Raw genomic sequence first — 19,174 nt, 5'->3', positions numbered from 1 at the left:
GGTTTTGACTATATGTGATTTTGGCTTTAGGAGCGATTCCTTGAACGTTACCCACATAAATTGTCATACAGATGAGCAAGGTCTGAGTCCTTGGCTTTGGGTTTAGAATGAGTACTTGGCTGTAAAATTTTGATTTCCATCTTTTGTTCTAGCTTAGCTATTCTGCTTTCTCTTCAGTTCCTTCGTTTTGTTGTATTAAATGGACTTTGCCTGAACTCCGACCTCCATTAGCAGAGGTACATATGGAGCTGTACTTTGAGCTTGTGGAGAATGTAGTAAATTATCCCTTGGAGGGTTTGTGGCTAGTCTAAACAAAAGTGCACCCTTGAGATATTTGATAAAAGCGAGTCCCAAAAGCTCATCTGGTGTCTATATTTATGATTAGTTTTATGAACTTGGACAATACCCTTGACTAGCTTTGGAGAAATGTGAGTTACAGTCATTGACTTAACAAGCAGGATAAATATTTATCATCTTGTTAATGGAAGATCTGGGAGACTAGTGGGTGGACATCTTCTTAAAAATTCACAGGACATTAAAATGGATGCAGATGCAGTAACTGATCATAGAATCATAGAATCATAGAATCATAGAGTTGGAAGAGACCACAAGGGCCATCGAGTCCAACCCCCTGCCAAGCAGGAAACACCATCAGAGCACTCCTGACATATGGTTGTCAAGCCTCTGCTTAAAGACCTCCAAAGAAGGAGACTCCACCACACTCCTTGGCAGCAAATTCCACTGTCGAACAGCTCTTACTGTCAGGAAGTTCTTCCTAATGTTTAGGTGGAATCTTCTTTCTTGTAGTTTGGATCCATTGCTCCGTGTCCGCTTCTCTGGAGCAGCAGAAAACAACCTTTCTCCCTCCTCTATGTGACATCCTTTTATATATTTGAACATGGCTATCATATCACCCCTTAACCTCCTCTTCTCCAGGCTAAACATGCCCAGCTCCCTTAGCCGTTCCTCATAAGGCATCGTTTCCAGGCCTTTGACCATTTTGGTTGCCCTCCTCTGGACACGTTCCAGTTTGTCAATGTCCTTCTTGAACTGTGGTGCCCAGAACTGGACACAGTACTCCAGGTGAGGTCTGACCAGAGCAGAATACAGTGGCACTATTACTTCCCTTGATCTAGATGCTATACTCCTATTGATGCAGCCCAGAATTGCATTGGCTTTTTTAGCTGCCGCGTCACACTGTTGGCTCATGTCAAGTTTGTGGTCAACCAAGACTCCTAGATCCTTTTCACATGTAGTGCTCTCAAGCCAGGTGTCACCCATCTTGTATTTGTGCCTCTCATTTTTTTTGCCCAAGTGCAATACTTTACATTTCTCCCTGTTAAAATTCATCTTGTTTGTTTTGGCCCAGTTCTCTAATCTGTCAAGGTCGTTTTGAAGTGTGTTCCTGTCCTCTGGGGTGTTAGCCACCCCTCCCAGTTTGGTGTCATCTGCAAATTTGATCAGGATGCCCTTGAGTCCATCATCCAAGTCGTTGATAAAGATGTTGAATAAGACCGGGCCCAAGACAGAACCCTGTGGCACCCCACTAGTCACTCTTCTCCAGGATGATCGGTTTCTTAGCAAGTTTTATATAATAACTGAGGGGCATTTTTTTACAATATAATGTAGCACCACTATCCACACACCCACACATGCAAAAAAAAAGAGATAATTCCCTCAAACGGTACCAGGGCTCTATGTGTTACCGTATTTTTCACCCTATAGGACGCACTTTTTCCCCTCCAAAAATGAAGGGGAAATCTGTGTGCGTCCTATGGGGCGAATACAGTCTTTTGCTGAAGCTTGGAGAGCGAGAGGGGTCGGTGCGCACCGACCCCTCTCGCTCCCCAGGCTTCAGGAAGCTATCAGCAAGCCTGGGGAGCCCGCGGGAGTTCCTGCAGGGCTCCCTAGGCTGCGGATAGCAGCCTGTCACCCGGCCCGTGGAGCACCCTTAAGCAGAGCACCCCTCGCGCCGGGCAGACATCCGCAGCATCCGGAGCCCTGCGGGAGTTCCCGCAGGGCTCCCCACGCTGCGGATAGCAGCCTGCCGCCCGGCACGCAAGGCACCCTGAAGCAGAGCGCGCCGGGCAGACATCGGCCAGCCCCACAAGCTCGGGGGACAGCGGAGAGGTGCAGTGCCGCCATACCGCTGTTCCCCGACCTGGTTTGGGGAGGGAAATAAAGGAAAAAAAATTTCCCTTTATTTCCCTCCCAAAAAACTAGGTGCGTCCTATGGGACGGAAAATACGGTAAATTGCTCTAGCATCCCTGCTGACATCCCTTTGGCATGTGATGATGTCTTAGTCCAGGCCTTTTTGCAGAGATGAGGTTTGGTCCTGAAGGGATATTACTGGTTTTTGTCCACCCACTGCTTTTTAGACTGTTTTTGAGGTTTTATGTCTGTGTAATGTTCTATATGTTTTACTTCAGAGTTGTTGTTTTTTGCTACGTGCACCACTGCCTAGAATCATTTGGTGAGGGCAAAATTAATATGGCAATGAATAAAAACTCATAGAATGCAATATTGGCACGCAATTCAGTTGCGTAGGAAAGGGACCTTCCCCCCACTCCTTGCAGCTTCTACCCCCTGTGAAAGTGAAGACAAGGGCTGCATAGTTTATAATTTCAGAATAATTGTGAAAGTGCAAAACGAATTGTGTAAGATAAGTTATGCAGTTGTGCTCAGTTTGTCCAAGTTGTGTGAGTCCTGAGTACAGAATTTTAATTGTCGAGTGCAGAATACACAAAGCAGCAGCCATTTTGTGCCCCATGTGGAAGTGACAGGTATAAAAAGCTAGGTTAGGACTTGTCTTCCTCATCTGGTAATCGGATCCAGGGAAGTTTTTGTGGTTTTGCGGGGCAGGGTTTAATAGAGAGGCATTCAGTCGCATGAGCCCCAACCAGCAGTCTAACATAATGCAACCCAGGCCTGGGTTAACAACCTCAGTAACGAGGAGGCCTAAAATAAGGTAGTGTTTTTATCCCTGTAACTTGTAATTCAGATACTAGGCATTTTGGGGGTTGCTTGCGCATCTGTCCAATCCAGTGTACAGCATTATTTTCACCCCATGTAGAATACAGTGGTACTCTGGTTACGAACTCAATTCGTTACGGAGGTCCGTTCTTAACCTGAAACCGTTCTTAACCTGAGGTACCACTTTAGATAATGGGGCCTCGCACCGCCGCTGTACGATTTCTGTTCTTATCCTGAGGTAAAGTTCTTAACCCGAGGTACTATTTCCGGGTTAGCAGAGTCTAACCCAAAGTGTTTGTAACCCGAGGTACCACTGTACACTTAAGTTTACATACCAATATTCATTGAAAATCAGGCACGATTGTCAAATACTAAGGCAAAAAATATATAAACTAAATTATGTGTCTGGGTAGCCTTGTTGAAACAAACAAAGAAGGGTTTTAGCAGGAATCTAAAAAGCATAGGGTGAGAGCCTGCCTAATGCTAGAATTAGAAAAGAACTTTGCAAAAGGAAAAGGAAAAATACAGCTTGCATTTTTTGCGGGGCAGAGGGGAGAGAGACTTGGCTAATCAATATCAGCTACTAGTAATGCCAGTTTATATGCATGTGCTGTACAGCACGGTTGCTGGTTGTGCTTGGGTGGAGTTCATGTCACAATATTACCATCTCCAGCCACTCAGGCTGGGTCGATGTTGTACAGAGACCCCACACTGACATTATAGCTACCTGGGAGCCAGCAGTACTGGCGTGGAAACCCCTCCTGTAATCCAGCTGGCTCACATGGTTGCAGCAGGGAACCCTCCGTACAACAGCTGACATATCATAGTGCCTTAAACTGAGTCTTGTGTCTGATCCATACATACAACGGCAAGTAACAATATGGTGTTGCACAATGACCAAGGTTGAGTTCACACCAGTTTCCTTGCATTTGGATAAATTACAGAAAGTGGCTTCGACGTTGCAGTTGTTACCCGTGGCTCTCGCTGTTCCTCACATGAAGTCAAGTCTACCCAACGGGCGTGGTTGATGATAGATCTTCCATTGATCATTCCATTCCCTTCTCTTTTTCAGATTCGCTTTCCGTTTCCAGCAATGATGCCAGCCCTCCTGCGTCGGTGACTTCGCTCCAGCCCCATATGATTGGGGCACAGAGTTCCCCAGGTCCAAAGCGCCCGGGTAACACCCTGAGGAAATGGCTCACCAGCCCAGTGAGGCGACTTAGCAGCGGAAAGGCAGATGGGCATGTCAAGAAACTGGCCCACAAGCATAAGAAGAGAGGCGAAGTTCGCAAAAGCGCTGATACTGGCTCTCAGAAGGACTCCGATGACAGTGCTGCTACACCACAAGATGAAACTATTGAAGAGGTGTGTGTTTTCCAAGTTTTTCTTTGAATATTATATAGGCACACTCAGTTGAAATAGGAGTGTTGATTCAGGTATTATTTTTGGGGGTGGCACTGTGGGTTAAACCACAGAGCCTAAGGCTTGCCGATCAGAAGGTCAGCAGTTCGAATCCCCACGACAGGGTGAGCTCCTGTTGCTCGGTCCCTGCTCCTGCCAACCTAGCAGTTCAAAAGCACATCAAAGTGCAAGTAGATAAATAGGTACCGCTCCGGCGGGAAGGTAAACGGCATTTCCATGCTCTGCTCTGGTTCGCCAGAAGTGGCTTAGCCATGCTGGCCACATGACCCGGAAGCTGTACGCTGGCTCCCTTGGCCAATAAAGCGAGATGAGCGCCGCAACCCCAGAGTCGGTCATGACTGGACCTAATGGACGGGGGTCCCTTTACCTTTACCTTACAGCATCCTGGTACTTTTTGTTTTGTTCTTGGACACACTGGCCACACTGGGAGAAGCACCACTGCCTGGGTCTGGTGTGTTTTTTTTTTATGACCAGAGAGATACTTCCTTGTCTTCCATTGCTGCCAGAATCCTTAACAAACAGTTTGTTTTCTAAGTCTTCCATGGCACTCTTCTGGCTGTTTTCATTCCTCAAAATGTGTTGCCTCATTTCTCTTCACTATGTTTCACTGCAAAGAGAGGGAATCTCACAGGACATCTTGACTATTCAGAAACATCTATGCTTTGTGATTGCTGCCCTGATCTATACTATGTGATACATTGCACTCTGATCCTGCAGAGTTAAATCAGACAGTTGTAAAAAAATAACTGTTAATCAACATTAGCGAACAGTTTAAGTACCAGCAAGATATGATCTCTGATTGGTGTTTTAGCTCCTTCCCCCTTAGTAGTTTTAACATGGAAGCACAAGCCTAATTTTGCTATATTGAAAAGACATACTTGCATGTGTCTGTAGTGTACTTTCAGTACACAAACGTGACCATTCTGGCCCAATTCAGACATACTGATCCCAGTTTAATGACCCAAGACCTGTGAACCTGGGGTCAAGGTTTGTGCTCAAACGCCCTCCTTGCGCCAATTCCCTCAGGCTCCCAGCTTGAGCAAAGTTATCTGTTTCTTAAAACAAAGTGTCCCACGATTCTAAACCAGGTACCTGTTTTAATGGCTTCCTATAAACCAGGCTGTGAGGTCAAGAATTCTAGGGAACAGGTGTTTGCTCTAGTATGAAATAACCAATATTTGAAAATACAGTGGGTTTGTTTTAAAGTGGAAGCTTAAATTCTCCAGGGAGGGGAAGGAGGGTGTGAGCCCAAGATTCGGCATGACTTCTTCCATGGCACATAAACTGTGGGTTATTTGCTTGTCTGAGCTAGGACATAGTCAAGCCCACTTGATTTTGAACCAACATTGGGTTGTTCTTTTAAGGACATCAAACCCCTCTTCATAATCCAAATTCAGTAACAGAATGAACTTCCATTCTATTTTGTATGATGGGCTTCCAGTTAAAATTCTCATTTGTTATCAGTACTGCTGCCTTTGCAGGTTTTACTGTCAATTGACATGTTTCTTAAAAGCACATTTTGGGGAGGCTTGTCTTCTTCCACCAGAAGGTTAAAATGAGCTGAACTCTCCCAAAGGATATATGGATAGCGATGGGGTCTATAGAGTGCTCTCGGGTTTGATAATTTTCATGGCATATTAGAAAGGGAGATGAGACCAGTTTTTCACAGTGTGTAAGAGACTGGGCTATGTACCAGAAATGCTGGCCTTCCAACATTATAAGGCTGCTGTAAGAAGATGAGGCTCTATGAAGTATTTTCCATATTCTGAAACACTATATAAATGCTTAAGTACTGTTAACGTTGCATTTGTAGAGAGGGCGTAATGAGGGTTTGAGCAGTGGCACCCTCTCCAAATCATCCTCGTCAGGCATGCAGAGTTGTGGAGAGGAGGAAGGTGAAGAAGGGGCTGATGCTGTTCCACTTCCCCCTCCAATGGCAATCCAGCAACACAGTCTACTCCAGCCAGATTCGCAGGATGACAAGGTAAATAAATGAAAGGAGGGAGATCCCGTGGCAGAATGGTTTGACTGAAATGATTTGTGTTTGGTAATCAAAGCTGATCAACGTGCAGTGTGTCATGTCAAACCCGAACATTTTGCAGAGCAGTATGGGCTCCCTGTGAACAGACCAGGAAGAGAGTAGTAGGTGGTTCTTCATATCCAGAACCCTGTGTGGTGGTGGTGGTGGTAGTGGTAATAAAATCCCTGCGCCACAAAAGTTTGAAGTCTACACAGTTAAAAACAATAAAACAGCAAGCCAGACCCACAGCGCAGACTAGAGCAACCTCAGTCCTGTTTCTCAAAGGCCTCCCTGAAGAGGAACATTGTCATTGATCTTCTGAAGGTCTGGGGAAAGAGTTGGTTGGGTGTGCCTCCCTAGACCTTAAGAACATCATCCTGCCTAGCTGTTCTCATTCCTGCATCTCGCCCCTCCATCACTGTGGCATGCGGAAGTTCCTTCCATCTTTTTGGATGTTTGTCTGCCGTTGTCCTTCGTTCATCTCAAATTGGAAGGCTTTGTCAGCACAAAGTTTTGCTAAGCGACCTGATTCTTCACATGTTTCATTTCACTCGACGTTCTGCTGCTTTCAGGCTTATCGTTTGAATTTTTTAAAAACACACCCACTCGGCATAATTTATCCCTTCTGACATAAACAAAAATTTATCTTATGATTCACACCTAACTTTTCAAAAATACAGATTTTGTTGTTGTGTGTATAGTTTTTTCACGGACTTCACTCTGCACCAAATACTTATTTTCCAAATGCACTTTTGGAATACCAGTGACTTTGCTTTTTAATATTTTCCTCTTCCTTTTTTGAGGGGCAGGGTATTTTTTATGTGAGATCATGGCTACGCTTTCTTGGCAACAAGCCACCATTCTGGGCAAAGCAGATGTTTTCAGCATTTGGGGGTTTCCTACCCCCCCCTTCCACACCCTTGTGGTTTTCTTGAGGATCTTAATCATTGTTAAGGTAACCGCATCCTGACTAGCAGTGGGAATTTCCTGCATGCTCAGTAAAATTGACTCCCACAGTGCATAAAAGCATGGTAGAACCCAAAGTGAAATGTTCCTAGAGATGGACAGGAAGACCCCAAATCCTGCCTGTCCTTAGAATAAGTTTGATTCTTTTGCACATTAAACATTTGAGCCCCTACCCAGATGCTGTCAAGGGACGCGGGTGGCGCTGTGGGTTAAACCACAGAGCCTAGGACTTGCCAATCAGAAGGTCGGCGGTTCGAATCCCCACGACGGGGTGAGCTCCCGTTGCTCGGTCCCTGCTCCTGCCAACCTAGCAGTTCAAAAGCACGTCAAAGTGCAAGTAGATAAATAGGTACCGCTCCGGCGGGAAGGTAAACGGTGTTTCCGTGCACTGCTCTGGTTCGCCAGAAGTGGCTTAGTCATGCTGGCCACATGACCCGGAAGCTGTACGCCGGCTCCCTCGGCCAATAAAGCGAGATGAGCGCCGCAACCCCAGAGTCGGCCACGACTGGACCTAATGGTCAGGGGTCCCTTTACCTTTACCCTTTACCAGATGCTGTCACAAGGCTCCAGCCAACAGAAGGAGCCCTATGTGGGTCAGAGCTTTCCCCATTCAGTGAGTTGAGGAATGCCATGTCACAGAAGCTGCTAAGAACTTCCATAGCATTGGAGGCCATGCTGCTTTTGGCTGAGATGCTAGCTCTCATGCCAAATGTAAAGCACCTAAAATTATTTTGTCACCCTTGGGAAGGATTTTGCTTCTGTTTCTCATCTCTGTGCATGGGAAAGTCTGGAACAGACCTTTAAGGTTCCTGTGCTTCCATCTAGACCCTTGCTCTCTTCACCATTTGTATTGTCTGGTGGTTTTAAAATAGGAAGTGTTAGAGGAGATCTGAAATACAGTGGTACCTCGGTTTTCTAATGTAATCCGTTCCGGAAGACCGTTTAGCTTATGAAATGTTCGAAAACTGAAGAATTTACTTCTGGAAGCATTTACTTATGGAAAACTCAATACGTTCAACTTCCAAAAAGTGTTCGAAAACCAAAGCAGTTACTTCTGGGTTTTCGGCGTTCAAAAACTGAAACGTTTGACTTCTGAGACGTTCGAAAACCGAGATACCACTGTATTAGAAACACAGGAGCTTCTGTCTTTTTGGAGCCATTTTCTGCATGCTGTGAGAGGACTGGGGAAGAATATGCATGAGCCAGAAACGTTGTCTCAGTCTCACCATACATAGAGTGAAGCAGCACCTGAACAGTCCTAAAGGTCTGGAAAGTAATTTGACAAACCATTAAAAGTTAATTTCCACCAATTCCTCCATATTTCTCCATTCTGAGTCCCATGTGCCGTATAAACTTGACAGTGCTGGAGGGTGCAAGTGTCAACTACTTTTTAAAGGGTTTTTTTTCTCACAGGACTTCTCTGTGCACCAGCACAAATGCCAGAATATAAAACCCACCATCAGTGCTTGTGTTTTACTACGGGGCAAATAGGGCTTCCACCTTGGCCCAGTCATTGCTCACACATTCTCTTAGAATATGGTGAGAAAAATACATGCATGATTCTTGATGGACACCTTGTAAGCTTTGGGATTGGCTATCCATGTCACAGAATCGCAGAAAAAAGCAGCACAGGGTTTGGAAATGCATCTCAAAACTTCCTTTACTTTTTTTCTTAAAACTCATCTGCTTTCCTAGGTGGGTAGACTCTACTTAGATGATTGACATACGTATAAGGCAATATTAAGAGTTCTAATCGCTGTTTATTGTGCCAAATGGCTTTTCCATTCTGTTAAAACACTTGCCCAGGCCTTTTTATGGTGCAGGAGTGGCCCAAACCTGTGAGCACGCTCATATTTACACCCACACTCATGCTGACTCATAATTGTACGTGTGGTTTCTTCCCACTCAACAGAAGTCTCGCATACCGGGTGTTGGTGTGATTGGGTGTTGATGGGAAGCACCCAGTTCATAGCTGACATCATTGCACAGAGGAGGGCTGAGGGAATCACTCCTCCTTCGTCTAAAATTCTGGGCAACCATCTGAACTGAGGCTAGAATCTAATGTGGGCTTTATCATTAACCCTTCGATCGCCAACACTGATACTGTTTTGTGACTCTTGATACCCCACTCCTAAACACACATGCGCCAGTCCATGAACCTGAAATGCCATCTTTCGTAGGCCTGCTAAACAGTTGTCTGGACTGGTCTCACTGAAGCCAGAAACACAGAAAGTTCATTGAAAAGTAGCTTAGGGTAAGAGGCCAGCCCCTTCCTGCCTCTGCGCAATTTATTCACTGCCCCTCGTTACCCTCACAACCAAGAATTCTCATTGTGCCATAAACCCACCTTGAATTGCTATGTCCCTAGCTAAATTGTCAGAGGCACAAATGAATCACATCCCATTCCCACCCCTCATTTTCTCCTATAGTGATTTAAAGGGAACTTGTGTAATTTCCTCCTGATTGGATTTTAACCACCACCACCCACCCCCCGAAAAAAAAATGTGGCAAGCTCTAGTTGACGTATTCAAGCAACTAGGTTTGGCTGAATTTTCCTTTCCCTGGGCTCAGTAATTACACCTGAAATCTCTTTTATTATGTACAAAAAAGCTTTTGCATTATAAATATTTTGCTCTGTTCCATTTGGAAAAAATAATACTAAATATGGGGAAAACTAGTAAAAGGTGATAAGATTACAGAGAATCTTTCTCTTTCTCTCCGTGTTCAATAGGTTGACCATAAAGCATTTCCCCTATTTCCTTAATATTTTTCACCCTGACAGGGTGAAACAAAAACAAGCAGGTCTGGCAGTCACATATTTCCTTATTGCAGCTTTATTGCAAGGTCTGAGATAATAGTATAACTGTGGTAACCTGTCCAGTTCTCAGGTTCTTATCTTCTAGTTTCTTACAAAGCTTAGGAATTCAACATAACCTTGCTGTTTGGACTAAAGCAACCAAGAATGTCTCTACCACAAGGGTTATTTATAATTCCCACAATTTCTGGATCAGTTCTCACAACTAAGGCCTAGAGTCAAGGTTTTCCTCTTCAGATTCCAGTCAGGCCACAGGCAAAATTAACAATTATCTCAGCTCCACCTTCAACATGTGACAGCGTTCAAGTTGCTTGAGCTTCTTCTTCTCCTACTTTAGTAATGTTTGTACCATCCCTTAGTTTGAACTCCTTAGGGCCATGGTTTCAAGCTGTGTTCCAGGGAATTCTGGGATTCCTTGGAAACATCATGTAGGAATTTCTCAAGTAGAAGATCAGTAATGGCGAACAAGCTCTCTGGAAAAAGGCTTCTTTGCAAGTACAGTACTGATCTTCTGTAGTGCATGCGTAGCTACATAGCAGTTTTGGTTATGTTATGAGGAAGTCAAATCTCCCTTCTCATGAGGCTATGGTGAGGCTCACAGGCTTTGCCAGTGTATCTTATGCACTGCATGTATTTGTTGTTGTTGTTTAGTCGTTTAGTCGTGTCCGACTCTTCGTGACCCCATGGACCAGAGAACGCCAGGCACTTCTGTCCTCCACTGCCTCCCGCAGTTTGGTCAAACTCATGCTGGTAACCTCGAAAACTATCCAACCATCTCGTCCTCTGTCGCCCCCTTCTCCTTGTGCCCTCCATCTTTCCCAACATCAGGGTCTTCTCCAGGGAGTCTTCTCTTCTCATGAGGTGGCCAAAGTACTGGAGCCTCAGCTTCACGATCTGTCCTTCCAGTGAGCACTCAGGGCTGATTTCCTGAAGAATGGAGAGGTTGGATCTTCTTGCAGTCCATGGGACTCTCAAGAGTCTCCTCCAGCACCATAATTCAAAAGCATCAATTCTTCGGCGATCAGCCTTCTGTATACTCAGGAACATTTCCCAGAATTCTCTAGAACTTGTGAGGGTGCCTTGGCAGCCAAGCTGATGTGGGGGGAAATCCCTGAAGGAAATAAAAAAAAAAAGTGATATATAGCAAATTTCATCTGGGCAGGAATGGGCATACTCCAGTCTCAAGCTGTAGTGGGCTGCAAGGCATATGTGCCAAAGAAGTGCATGTTTTGTTGTAATATATAGCCATTAAAAAGACAATTTACAAGTAAGTAGGCACCTCCCGTTTTATGATGGTATTCCTGTGGGAATTAATTCTTCTCCAGCGTTTTGGTGCTACACAACCAAGCTGTTAATTGCTTTTTTAAAAAAGAAGGTATCTCCTGATTTGTATTTCAAGTCAGTCGTGAAAGAATTGCCATTCTGATACACATCCAAGGTTTACCCAGTTACAGTGAGCAGAAAGGAAGGAGACAACAACAACAAGGGCTGCCTCTATTTCCCTTTCCCTTTAAACTTGCTCAGGTGACATCCCTGTCCAGCCTCTAGGACTATCAGGCCACCTTAATTCGTGTGTCACTAAATAACAACCACTTCCATTGGGATCGCAAAGATTCTTCAGTTTTCCAGTTGGCGGTGTCATTGCCATACATCATCCTGAGTTGTGCTTAAATTGTAGCTTCTGAGTTTTCTTCTTGTTTTGGATAGAATTGCTAAGATAGCTGCTATATTACTGTATAACTAATCTTTTTTTGTTTTTGTTTTCCTTTGTTTCTTTTCTTTTCTTTTCTTTTTACTCTTCCTTTAGCATTATGTTGATTTATGTTCTGTCTCTGCTTTGGCTCAGTTTCCCTACCTCTCCATTTAGAGTTTCTTGTGTGTTCTCGCATTTGCCCCGCTCCCAATGTCCCCTGTCTCATCGAAGCTAACTCTACAGCACATGAAATTTGCATATTATTATTATTACTATTCTTTAAATTATGGGAGCTAATCTTTCCGCTCCCATAGATGAGGTTGAACAGAGTTCCGTGTTCTGAAGCATTGTACCTGTTGGTTTAACATGTCTGTCCAGTGGTGAAGAACAACGTAATCTGTGTTTGCATGCTGTACACCCCTGCTGGTCCTTGTAATATGAAGTGAGGTTCATATTATTATGCCTTGTTTAGCTTCCAGTTACTTAATGGTACATGTAATCTGCAAACAGGCTTGCATGTTTGCTAATTACTGAAAGCCAAATCCAGTGGCCACCAACCCTCCCAATATCCTTTTGCTGTCAACACCTTTTATCCTCAGTTGCAGCCATAAATTGGCATCTTGTAGCTTTTGAGGACAGAGATCTTCTAGACTCTGCACTTACCTTTGGGGGAGATGGATGGCACAAGGAATGGTGAGCAAAATGACCCTGCTCCCTTTTAGAATCATCAGTTGGCTCCTTGTTTAGTAGTCTTAGCCTACTCTACAGTTGATTTATTGTTTTGTTCATTCATTGCAGTTCTTTTCCCTGTGGCTTTATAATGTGAGTTGAATTGGGAGGGGTGGGAAAGGATCCTTCGATAATTCAGTACATCCGGCATTGGCTTTGCGTAGTAGCTTTGATAGGTTCTACAGAAAGAAAAAGATCAAGGCTATCCAAAAAAATAGCCCCAGTCATCCAGCTGCAAATGGAGCATTATGAGATCCTATCCAGGTATTATAAAAGCATTAAATGGACACAGGCAGATTAATGTTTGTCAATACCAGAGTTTATTTAAAACTTCCTTTGGTGCTTGTGTCAAATAGAGGGTTTTTTAAAAAAAGAAGTGGAAAGAGAGGCATTTTGTTCATTAGCAAGATGCCTCGGGGACAAATATTGATAGTGTGTATAGCCTCAAATTGATATTGGGGATGCCTCTCCTCCTGCTTTTCACCCCATTGTGCAGACATCTTCCCGGTTATTGGTACGTCCTACCAGCTCAGAGACTCCCAGCGCAGCCGAACTTGTCAGTGCAATAGAGGAGCTTGTGAAGAGTAAAATGGTGAGTCTGGTTTGTTTGATGGCATGTTTTCCTTTCTTTTGGGGGAACCCTAGAGGCCCTCAATACGTTGTTGGACCACAACTCTCATCATCCCCAAACATATTAGCTGGGACTGATGAGAGCACAATTCCCACAATATGCAGAAGGCTATGGATTCCCCAGCTGAGGTCCAGCTCCGAGGGCCTTCTGGCGGTTCCCTCACTGTGAGAAGAGAAGTTACAGGGAACTAGGCAGAGGGCCTTCTTGGTAGTGGCACCCGCCCTGTGGACTGCCCTCCCGTCAGATGTCAAGGAAATAAACAACTACCTGACTTTTAGAAGACATCTGAAGGCAGCCCTGTTTAGGGAAGTTTTTAATGTCTGATGTTTTATTGTATTTTAAATATTTTGTTGGAAGCCGCCCAGAGTGGCTGGGGAAACCCAGCCAGATGGACGAGGTAAAAAAAAATAAATTATTATTATTATTATTATTATTATTATTATTATTATTACCCCTGTTTAGAGCAGTGTGGAATCCTATCAAAACATCTGGCTCTAAGAGCCATACTGGGGAATCAGACCAGAAGTCTCCCCTGTTGTTTTGTGTCCAAGTATCTGGTATTCAGTGGTACACTACTTCTGAACATAAAGATTCATTTAGCTCTGATAGCCAATCCAGATTACAATCACCTAAACTAGCGGCCATCGCCACTTATCGTGGTAGTAAACTTCGCAAGATAAGGAACTTGTTTCATTTATCCGGGCTTCAGCTTTGATTGCTGGTATCAGGCCCCTTCCTGGAACCCTGGACTTAGGCACAGTTAGCGTGGGTTGGTGTGGACCTGAAAGGAAACTGCTTGCTGGGTGCAGCAAGGAGGGCTGCAAGAGGACCTCTGGTGCCTGCAAATGGTCACACACATTGCAACACATCTTGCCGCCACCAGGGAAGGAGAGAGTTGTGAATACCCGTACACAGTTGACAAAGGTGTTAGAATAACAAATGATCAACATGTTCTTAAAATAGATAAAAGTGCAGCATGCGTATGTGAAATAGATTGTGCTGATGGTGTTGCCCCAATCTCACTTTATCGTTTTCCTCTTAGGCTCTGGAGGATCGTCCAAGCTCACTGATGGTGGACCAGGGAGACAGCAGCAGCCCATCATTCAATCCTTCAGACAACTCACTTCTCTCCTCCTCTTCGCCCATAGATGAGATGGAAGAGCGGAAGTCCAGCTCTTTAAAAAGGCGACAGTAAGACTAGCCCACCAATCCCTTTCCCTTATATGCTTAAGAAGAGCATCTGTCCTTTGCCTTCTGTGTTGTAAAATCTGTGTTATTGGAGGCATTAGTTTCTACCTCTTTTGTTCAGCGAGTTAAGACTTTGATTATTTCAACTGTTGGAGGATTTTGCCAGAAAGCCAGCTAAATTGCAGTAATTTCCCCTGTCTAGCACATTAGCCCCTACTCTTGTGCTTGTAGTGCTTTTAAAAATTTAGCAGGAAAGTTGAGAGTCTCAGAAACATAAAATGTTTACTTTGGGGGCTCTTCAGTTCACACAAATGGTAGCTGCCACAACCAGTAAGGCCTTTAACGATGCCACTTTGTGGAATGTTGATTATATTAAATCCACTTGGCATGCACACTTCAAATTTCAGTATGAGAAACATTAGTACTTTTATAACTATTCTTGAAATAGATATATTTTTTTTAAAATCTCATGTTGCTTAGTAACACCATATTTCACCATAGTATTCCCTACTGTTGTCACATTATTTGCATGCATAGAAATTGTTCATATCGCAAAACGCCACCCTTAATTATTCTCACTTTTCGTAACTTTGCAGCTATGTTCTACAGGAATTAGTGGAGACGGAGAGAGATTATGTGAGAGATCTTGGTTACGTAGTAGAGGTATGTCCTTTTAAAATCAGTGTGCTGCTTACAGTCCGATCAGAAACACAAACTTCAGAAGGGTAAAGAGGAAAGCGCCATTCCTCTCCACCGAACACCTTTGGAGCTACCAGCAATGCTTGGAGAAATCTACTTTGTCACCTGTTATATTAGTCCGTTTTTAGCTAGTTACGAACTAGGTTAAGATTTGTAATTACTAGACAACAGTTTCCAATGTTATTGATGAGCTAGCAATAATTCCATATGTAAAGTATCTTTGAGAAGGCGCTTTTTACAAGCTGCCAACTTAACTGCATATGGACAGCTGCAAATGTAAATTCTGAATCCTGGCTGTAATTAGTTTCCATTCCAGCACGAGATCAGGACTGCCTGCTGTTTCTTGGCTCTTCTGTAAAATAAGCTGTTGAATGTTTAAGGCCAGCTTGGTAACATATTTGCAGCGAAGGGGCCTGTTCAGTTCTTGTGCAGGAATGTAGGCAATGGAATGGCTGGCAGTATTTCAGTTTTAGAATGGACAGCTGGAACACCTTTTAATAAACAGGCCTCTTAATAGATTTAGGAACAACTTCTGATCGTGGCAGCAAATTAAACAAGTACAATAGATGTACTTTAAAAATGGATTCAATTAGATTGCTTTGAGTTGCTGCTTCTGTTGTCCTGAATTTATGATCTGGAAAGAATCAGAAGTGTGGGATCACAGGGCTCACTAGGCTGAGTTACAAATTGTATTGAGTACCCCAGCTTCTGTGTTCCAAATTGCGTTCATTCGTGCAACCTAATTGAGCAGATTGTTGCCCACACCAGGGCTACTCTGCATATAGGGCTTCTTTGGCCCTTTATGGCACAGTAGACAATTTGTATGCTTGCATTCCTTGCACTTGCAGATCTGCTTGCTCCCGCAAAGGCTTGTTTCAGGCTATTAAATCCCCCCACGCAATAATGTACACGGGTCCATGACCAAACAGAAAACAGTTTGTATAAACTGGATGGTATGTGTAGTGAATTGTTAGCTGTTGCTGGAACGTGTGCAAATACACTCGTGGAGGTAGCTGTGGGTTCTGCACGTGTATTATTCTGGTTCACAACTACCCTATTTTTCCGTGTATAACACGCCCCCCCTATTTTGGGGGACTCCAATTTAAGAAAATGGGGAAGAGATGGCCTGAAGTTGTTGAGCTTTGGGGGGAGGAGTGTCTGGGGTTTTTCCTGCTTTTGTGGGGGAAGGGAGTGCCCAGGGTTGTTTGACTTCTTTTTGCTGAAAATCACTCACCCAAAAACCACTTGCCGCAGCCACTAATCACACAATCGCCGCTGACAAGCTCCTGCAAGTGGCTGCAAACAATCGTCCATCCCCCCATCTGCACTGTCCATGTATAAGACGACCCCTGATTTTGAACATCATTTTATAGTAAAAAAAATCCTCGTCTTATACATGGAAATGTACGGTAATTTTTGGAAGACTTCAATATTGTTGGCTAGTCCAAAGTAACTGTGAAAGCTGTATACCGGGGAGATACATTGGGAATGTAGCATAGCACATGCAAAAGGTCCCAGTTTCAGTCTACAGCATATTTAGGTAGGACTGGGAAGCTGTGGGAAGTCACTGCTAGATGGACCAATGGTCTGACTCAGCAGAAGGCAGCTTCCTATGTTCCCATATGTAGTTGGACAAAGAGGGGGAAGTGATCGGTCCTTCAAAACGACACTGAAATGATTTAGCTTGTGCTGGTGTTTCTTTTATATCTAAATAGAGATGACACTATTTCAGGATCCCCCAAAGCCCTTTATAATGAAATTGCTTGTGCAAATTGACAGTTAACTTCCATTTACTGAAAATAATACTTGCACAGATTTTGGAACGCAGAGATTTTGGAATGCAGAAATAAAGAGAATAATAAAATCTAGCCCACGGGAGCCACTTTAACTAAATTGGGTATTTGAATGATTGGTGTGAATAATTGCATTATAAATTGGTATTCTTATAATGAGGCCAATAATAATTGGAATGTAATTAAAAACTAATAAAAAATTATTATAAAAAAAGAAAATAATACTTGCACACGTATCACACAAACTGGCCCCCAGTAAGGCACAATAAGTCCCCATAAACCTGGATCCAGCATGAATTTGCTGTCAAGATTCAGATAGATATTGTCCTTTTGCCTTTCTGAGCTGCTTTTCCCACAGACTTGGTCCTGTAAGTTGATGTGTCAAGCCAGACAAGGAGCAATGTAACATTATACATAAAGCACGCAAACTGATAATATGAAAAAGAGTAAATCGGGATTTGTTACGAGCTTCAGTACTTACTTGACCACAATGTGGAAGCATGTTGGAAAGGGATTTTCAACTACGCTGTTGCAAAAATGTTTGGCTTCCCATTGGGTCTCTTGTGTTTTTTATGTTCTAAATAGGAGCATGGCTTATGGCAGGTGTGAGCAGAAGAGAGATAGTCTGTGGACTACTGGCCAACCCTGATGGCTGTTGATTCTACCCTGTGAGGCATTTCTTAAACAAGAGTTCATACTCAGAATCAACGAATGCATATTAGTTATGCCATTAGGACTTCATCCTGAATACAGTGGTACCTCGTGTTACGTACTTAATCCATTCTGGAGGTCCGTTCGTAACAGGAAACCGCTCGTAACATGAGGCACGCTTTCTCTAATGGTGCCTCTCGCTGCTGCTGTGCCACCGGAGCACGACTTCTGCTCGCATCCTGGGGCAATGTTCACAACAAGGGGCATCTACTTCCGGGTTAGTGGAGTGTGTGACCCACAGCATTCATAAGGGGGATGGTACATAACACAAGGTACCACTATATGTACTTTCAGCCACCCCCATAGATAGATAGATAGATAGATAGATAGATAGATAGATAGATAGATAGATAGATATTATTAAAAACACATCAGCCGGCAGGGGGATTTTGGGGGATGGGGGAAGAATGATAGAGGGCCCAAGATGATACTCAGCAGTTTGCAATGTTAAAAGTAATAAAAAGGTGAACAGCGGCGCTCATGTCCATTTTTCTTACTAACTTACTCCAGGGTTACATGGCACTCATGAAAGAAGATGGTGTTCCGGACGACATGAAAGGGAAAGACAAAATTGTGTTTGGCAACATTCATCAAATATATGACTGGCACAGAGAGTATGTATGTTTTTGTTTTTGTTCATAACTTGTTTTCTTTCTGGTTCTCATCTCACATAACCAGCTGAAGAAGTGGACAAAAACCACTTCATGGGAATTGGTTCCATTGTCAGACAGCTCGTACTGTCAAGAAACGTCTTCCTGCTGTTTAGTTGGAATTTCATTTCTTGTAACTTGCATCCATTGGTTCGGGTCTTATCCTCTGGAGCAGGAAAAGACAAGCTCGCTCCATCTTTCTATGACAGCCCTTCAGAGACCCTTTGCCAAGTGTCAGGCAGGGAGCTACTGGATAAGGGGGTCTTTTCTCTGGAGGCACACAAATTATGTGTTTTTTCAACCAGGCATCCACCATTAGGTGCCAGGCAAAGGTTGCCCTGCTCTCTTGTTTCATGCTGTTGGAATGGCATTCCTGGATATGCATCTGGTGCCCAGTTTATTTCAGTAGAAAGAAATTACTTTAGTTTTTACCACTTGGGGGCAGTTTCCAATTTACAGCATGCCACAGTTGGAACTGTAAGCCAGTTATTTCCAGCACTAAGGTGGTTTAGCTGTGCCTTGTTTCAGATGGAAGTCTGACCTCTATATTGCAGTTTGCTTCTTAACATTTGGAAGTGTCTGGTACCTAAGGATGGAGCCATTGGAGTCTTATTAGTCCTGGTTATTCTAGTAACCAGGATGCCCTTGATTTAATGTAACTTTGTGGTCTCAGCTGAAAGTTTCAGATCCCTTCATTTCAGAATTGTGCACGGTCTGCCATAAGATGCAATCTTAGATTTTGGTTCTGTTCTATCAGAGCAGCAATTGCTCCTAGTGTCTGGGAGTCTTATATTTGGAAAGTCTACAGACAAGAATAACTGTCTGGTGGACTATTTGGACTATTGCAAGACATTTCTGAATGGATTCATTTATCTCTGCAGAA

General features: G+C 43.7%; 1 protein-coding gene across 6 annotated transcripts in view; it reads left to right on the top strand.

Annotated features, from left to right (window-relative positions):
* Positions 1-19,174, top strand: part of TRIO (trio Rho guanine nucleotide exchange factor) — a 274,403-nt gene that overhangs the window by 224,616 nt on the left and 30,613 nt on the right. For 5 of the 6 annotated variants that reach the window (XM_053397146.1, XM_053397145.1, XM_053397147.1 and 2 more), the window contains exons 35-40: positions 4,047-4,339; positions 6,210-6,380; positions 13,116-13,211; positions 14,293-14,441; positions 15,035-15,101; positions 18,152-18,255. In XM_053397146.1, coding sequence (XP_053253121.1) covers positions 4,047-4,339; positions 6,210-6,380; positions 13,116-13,211; positions 14,293-14,441; positions 15,035-15,101; positions 18,152-18,255 — 880 coding nt within the window. Of the gene's footprint in view, positions 1-4,046; positions 4,340-6,209; positions 6,381-12,004; positions 13,075-13,115; positions 13,212-14,292; positions 14,442-15,034; positions 15,102-18,151; positions 18,256-19,174 lie in introns of those variants that run through there. The other variant, XM_053397150.1, reaches the window with a different exon arrangement.

This window comes from Podarcis raffonei, chromosome 7, assembly GCF_027172205.1.
Source record: "Podarcis raffonei isolate rPodRaf1 chromosome 7, rPodRaf1.pri, whole genome shotgun sequence".
In the NCBI taxonomy this organism is placed as follows: Eukaryota; Metazoa; Chordata; class Lepidosauria; order Squamata; family Lacertidae; genus Podarcis; species Podarcis raffonei.
Note: the sequence above shows the minus strand (reverse complement) of the source record. Positions and strands in the feature narration are given on the sequence as shown.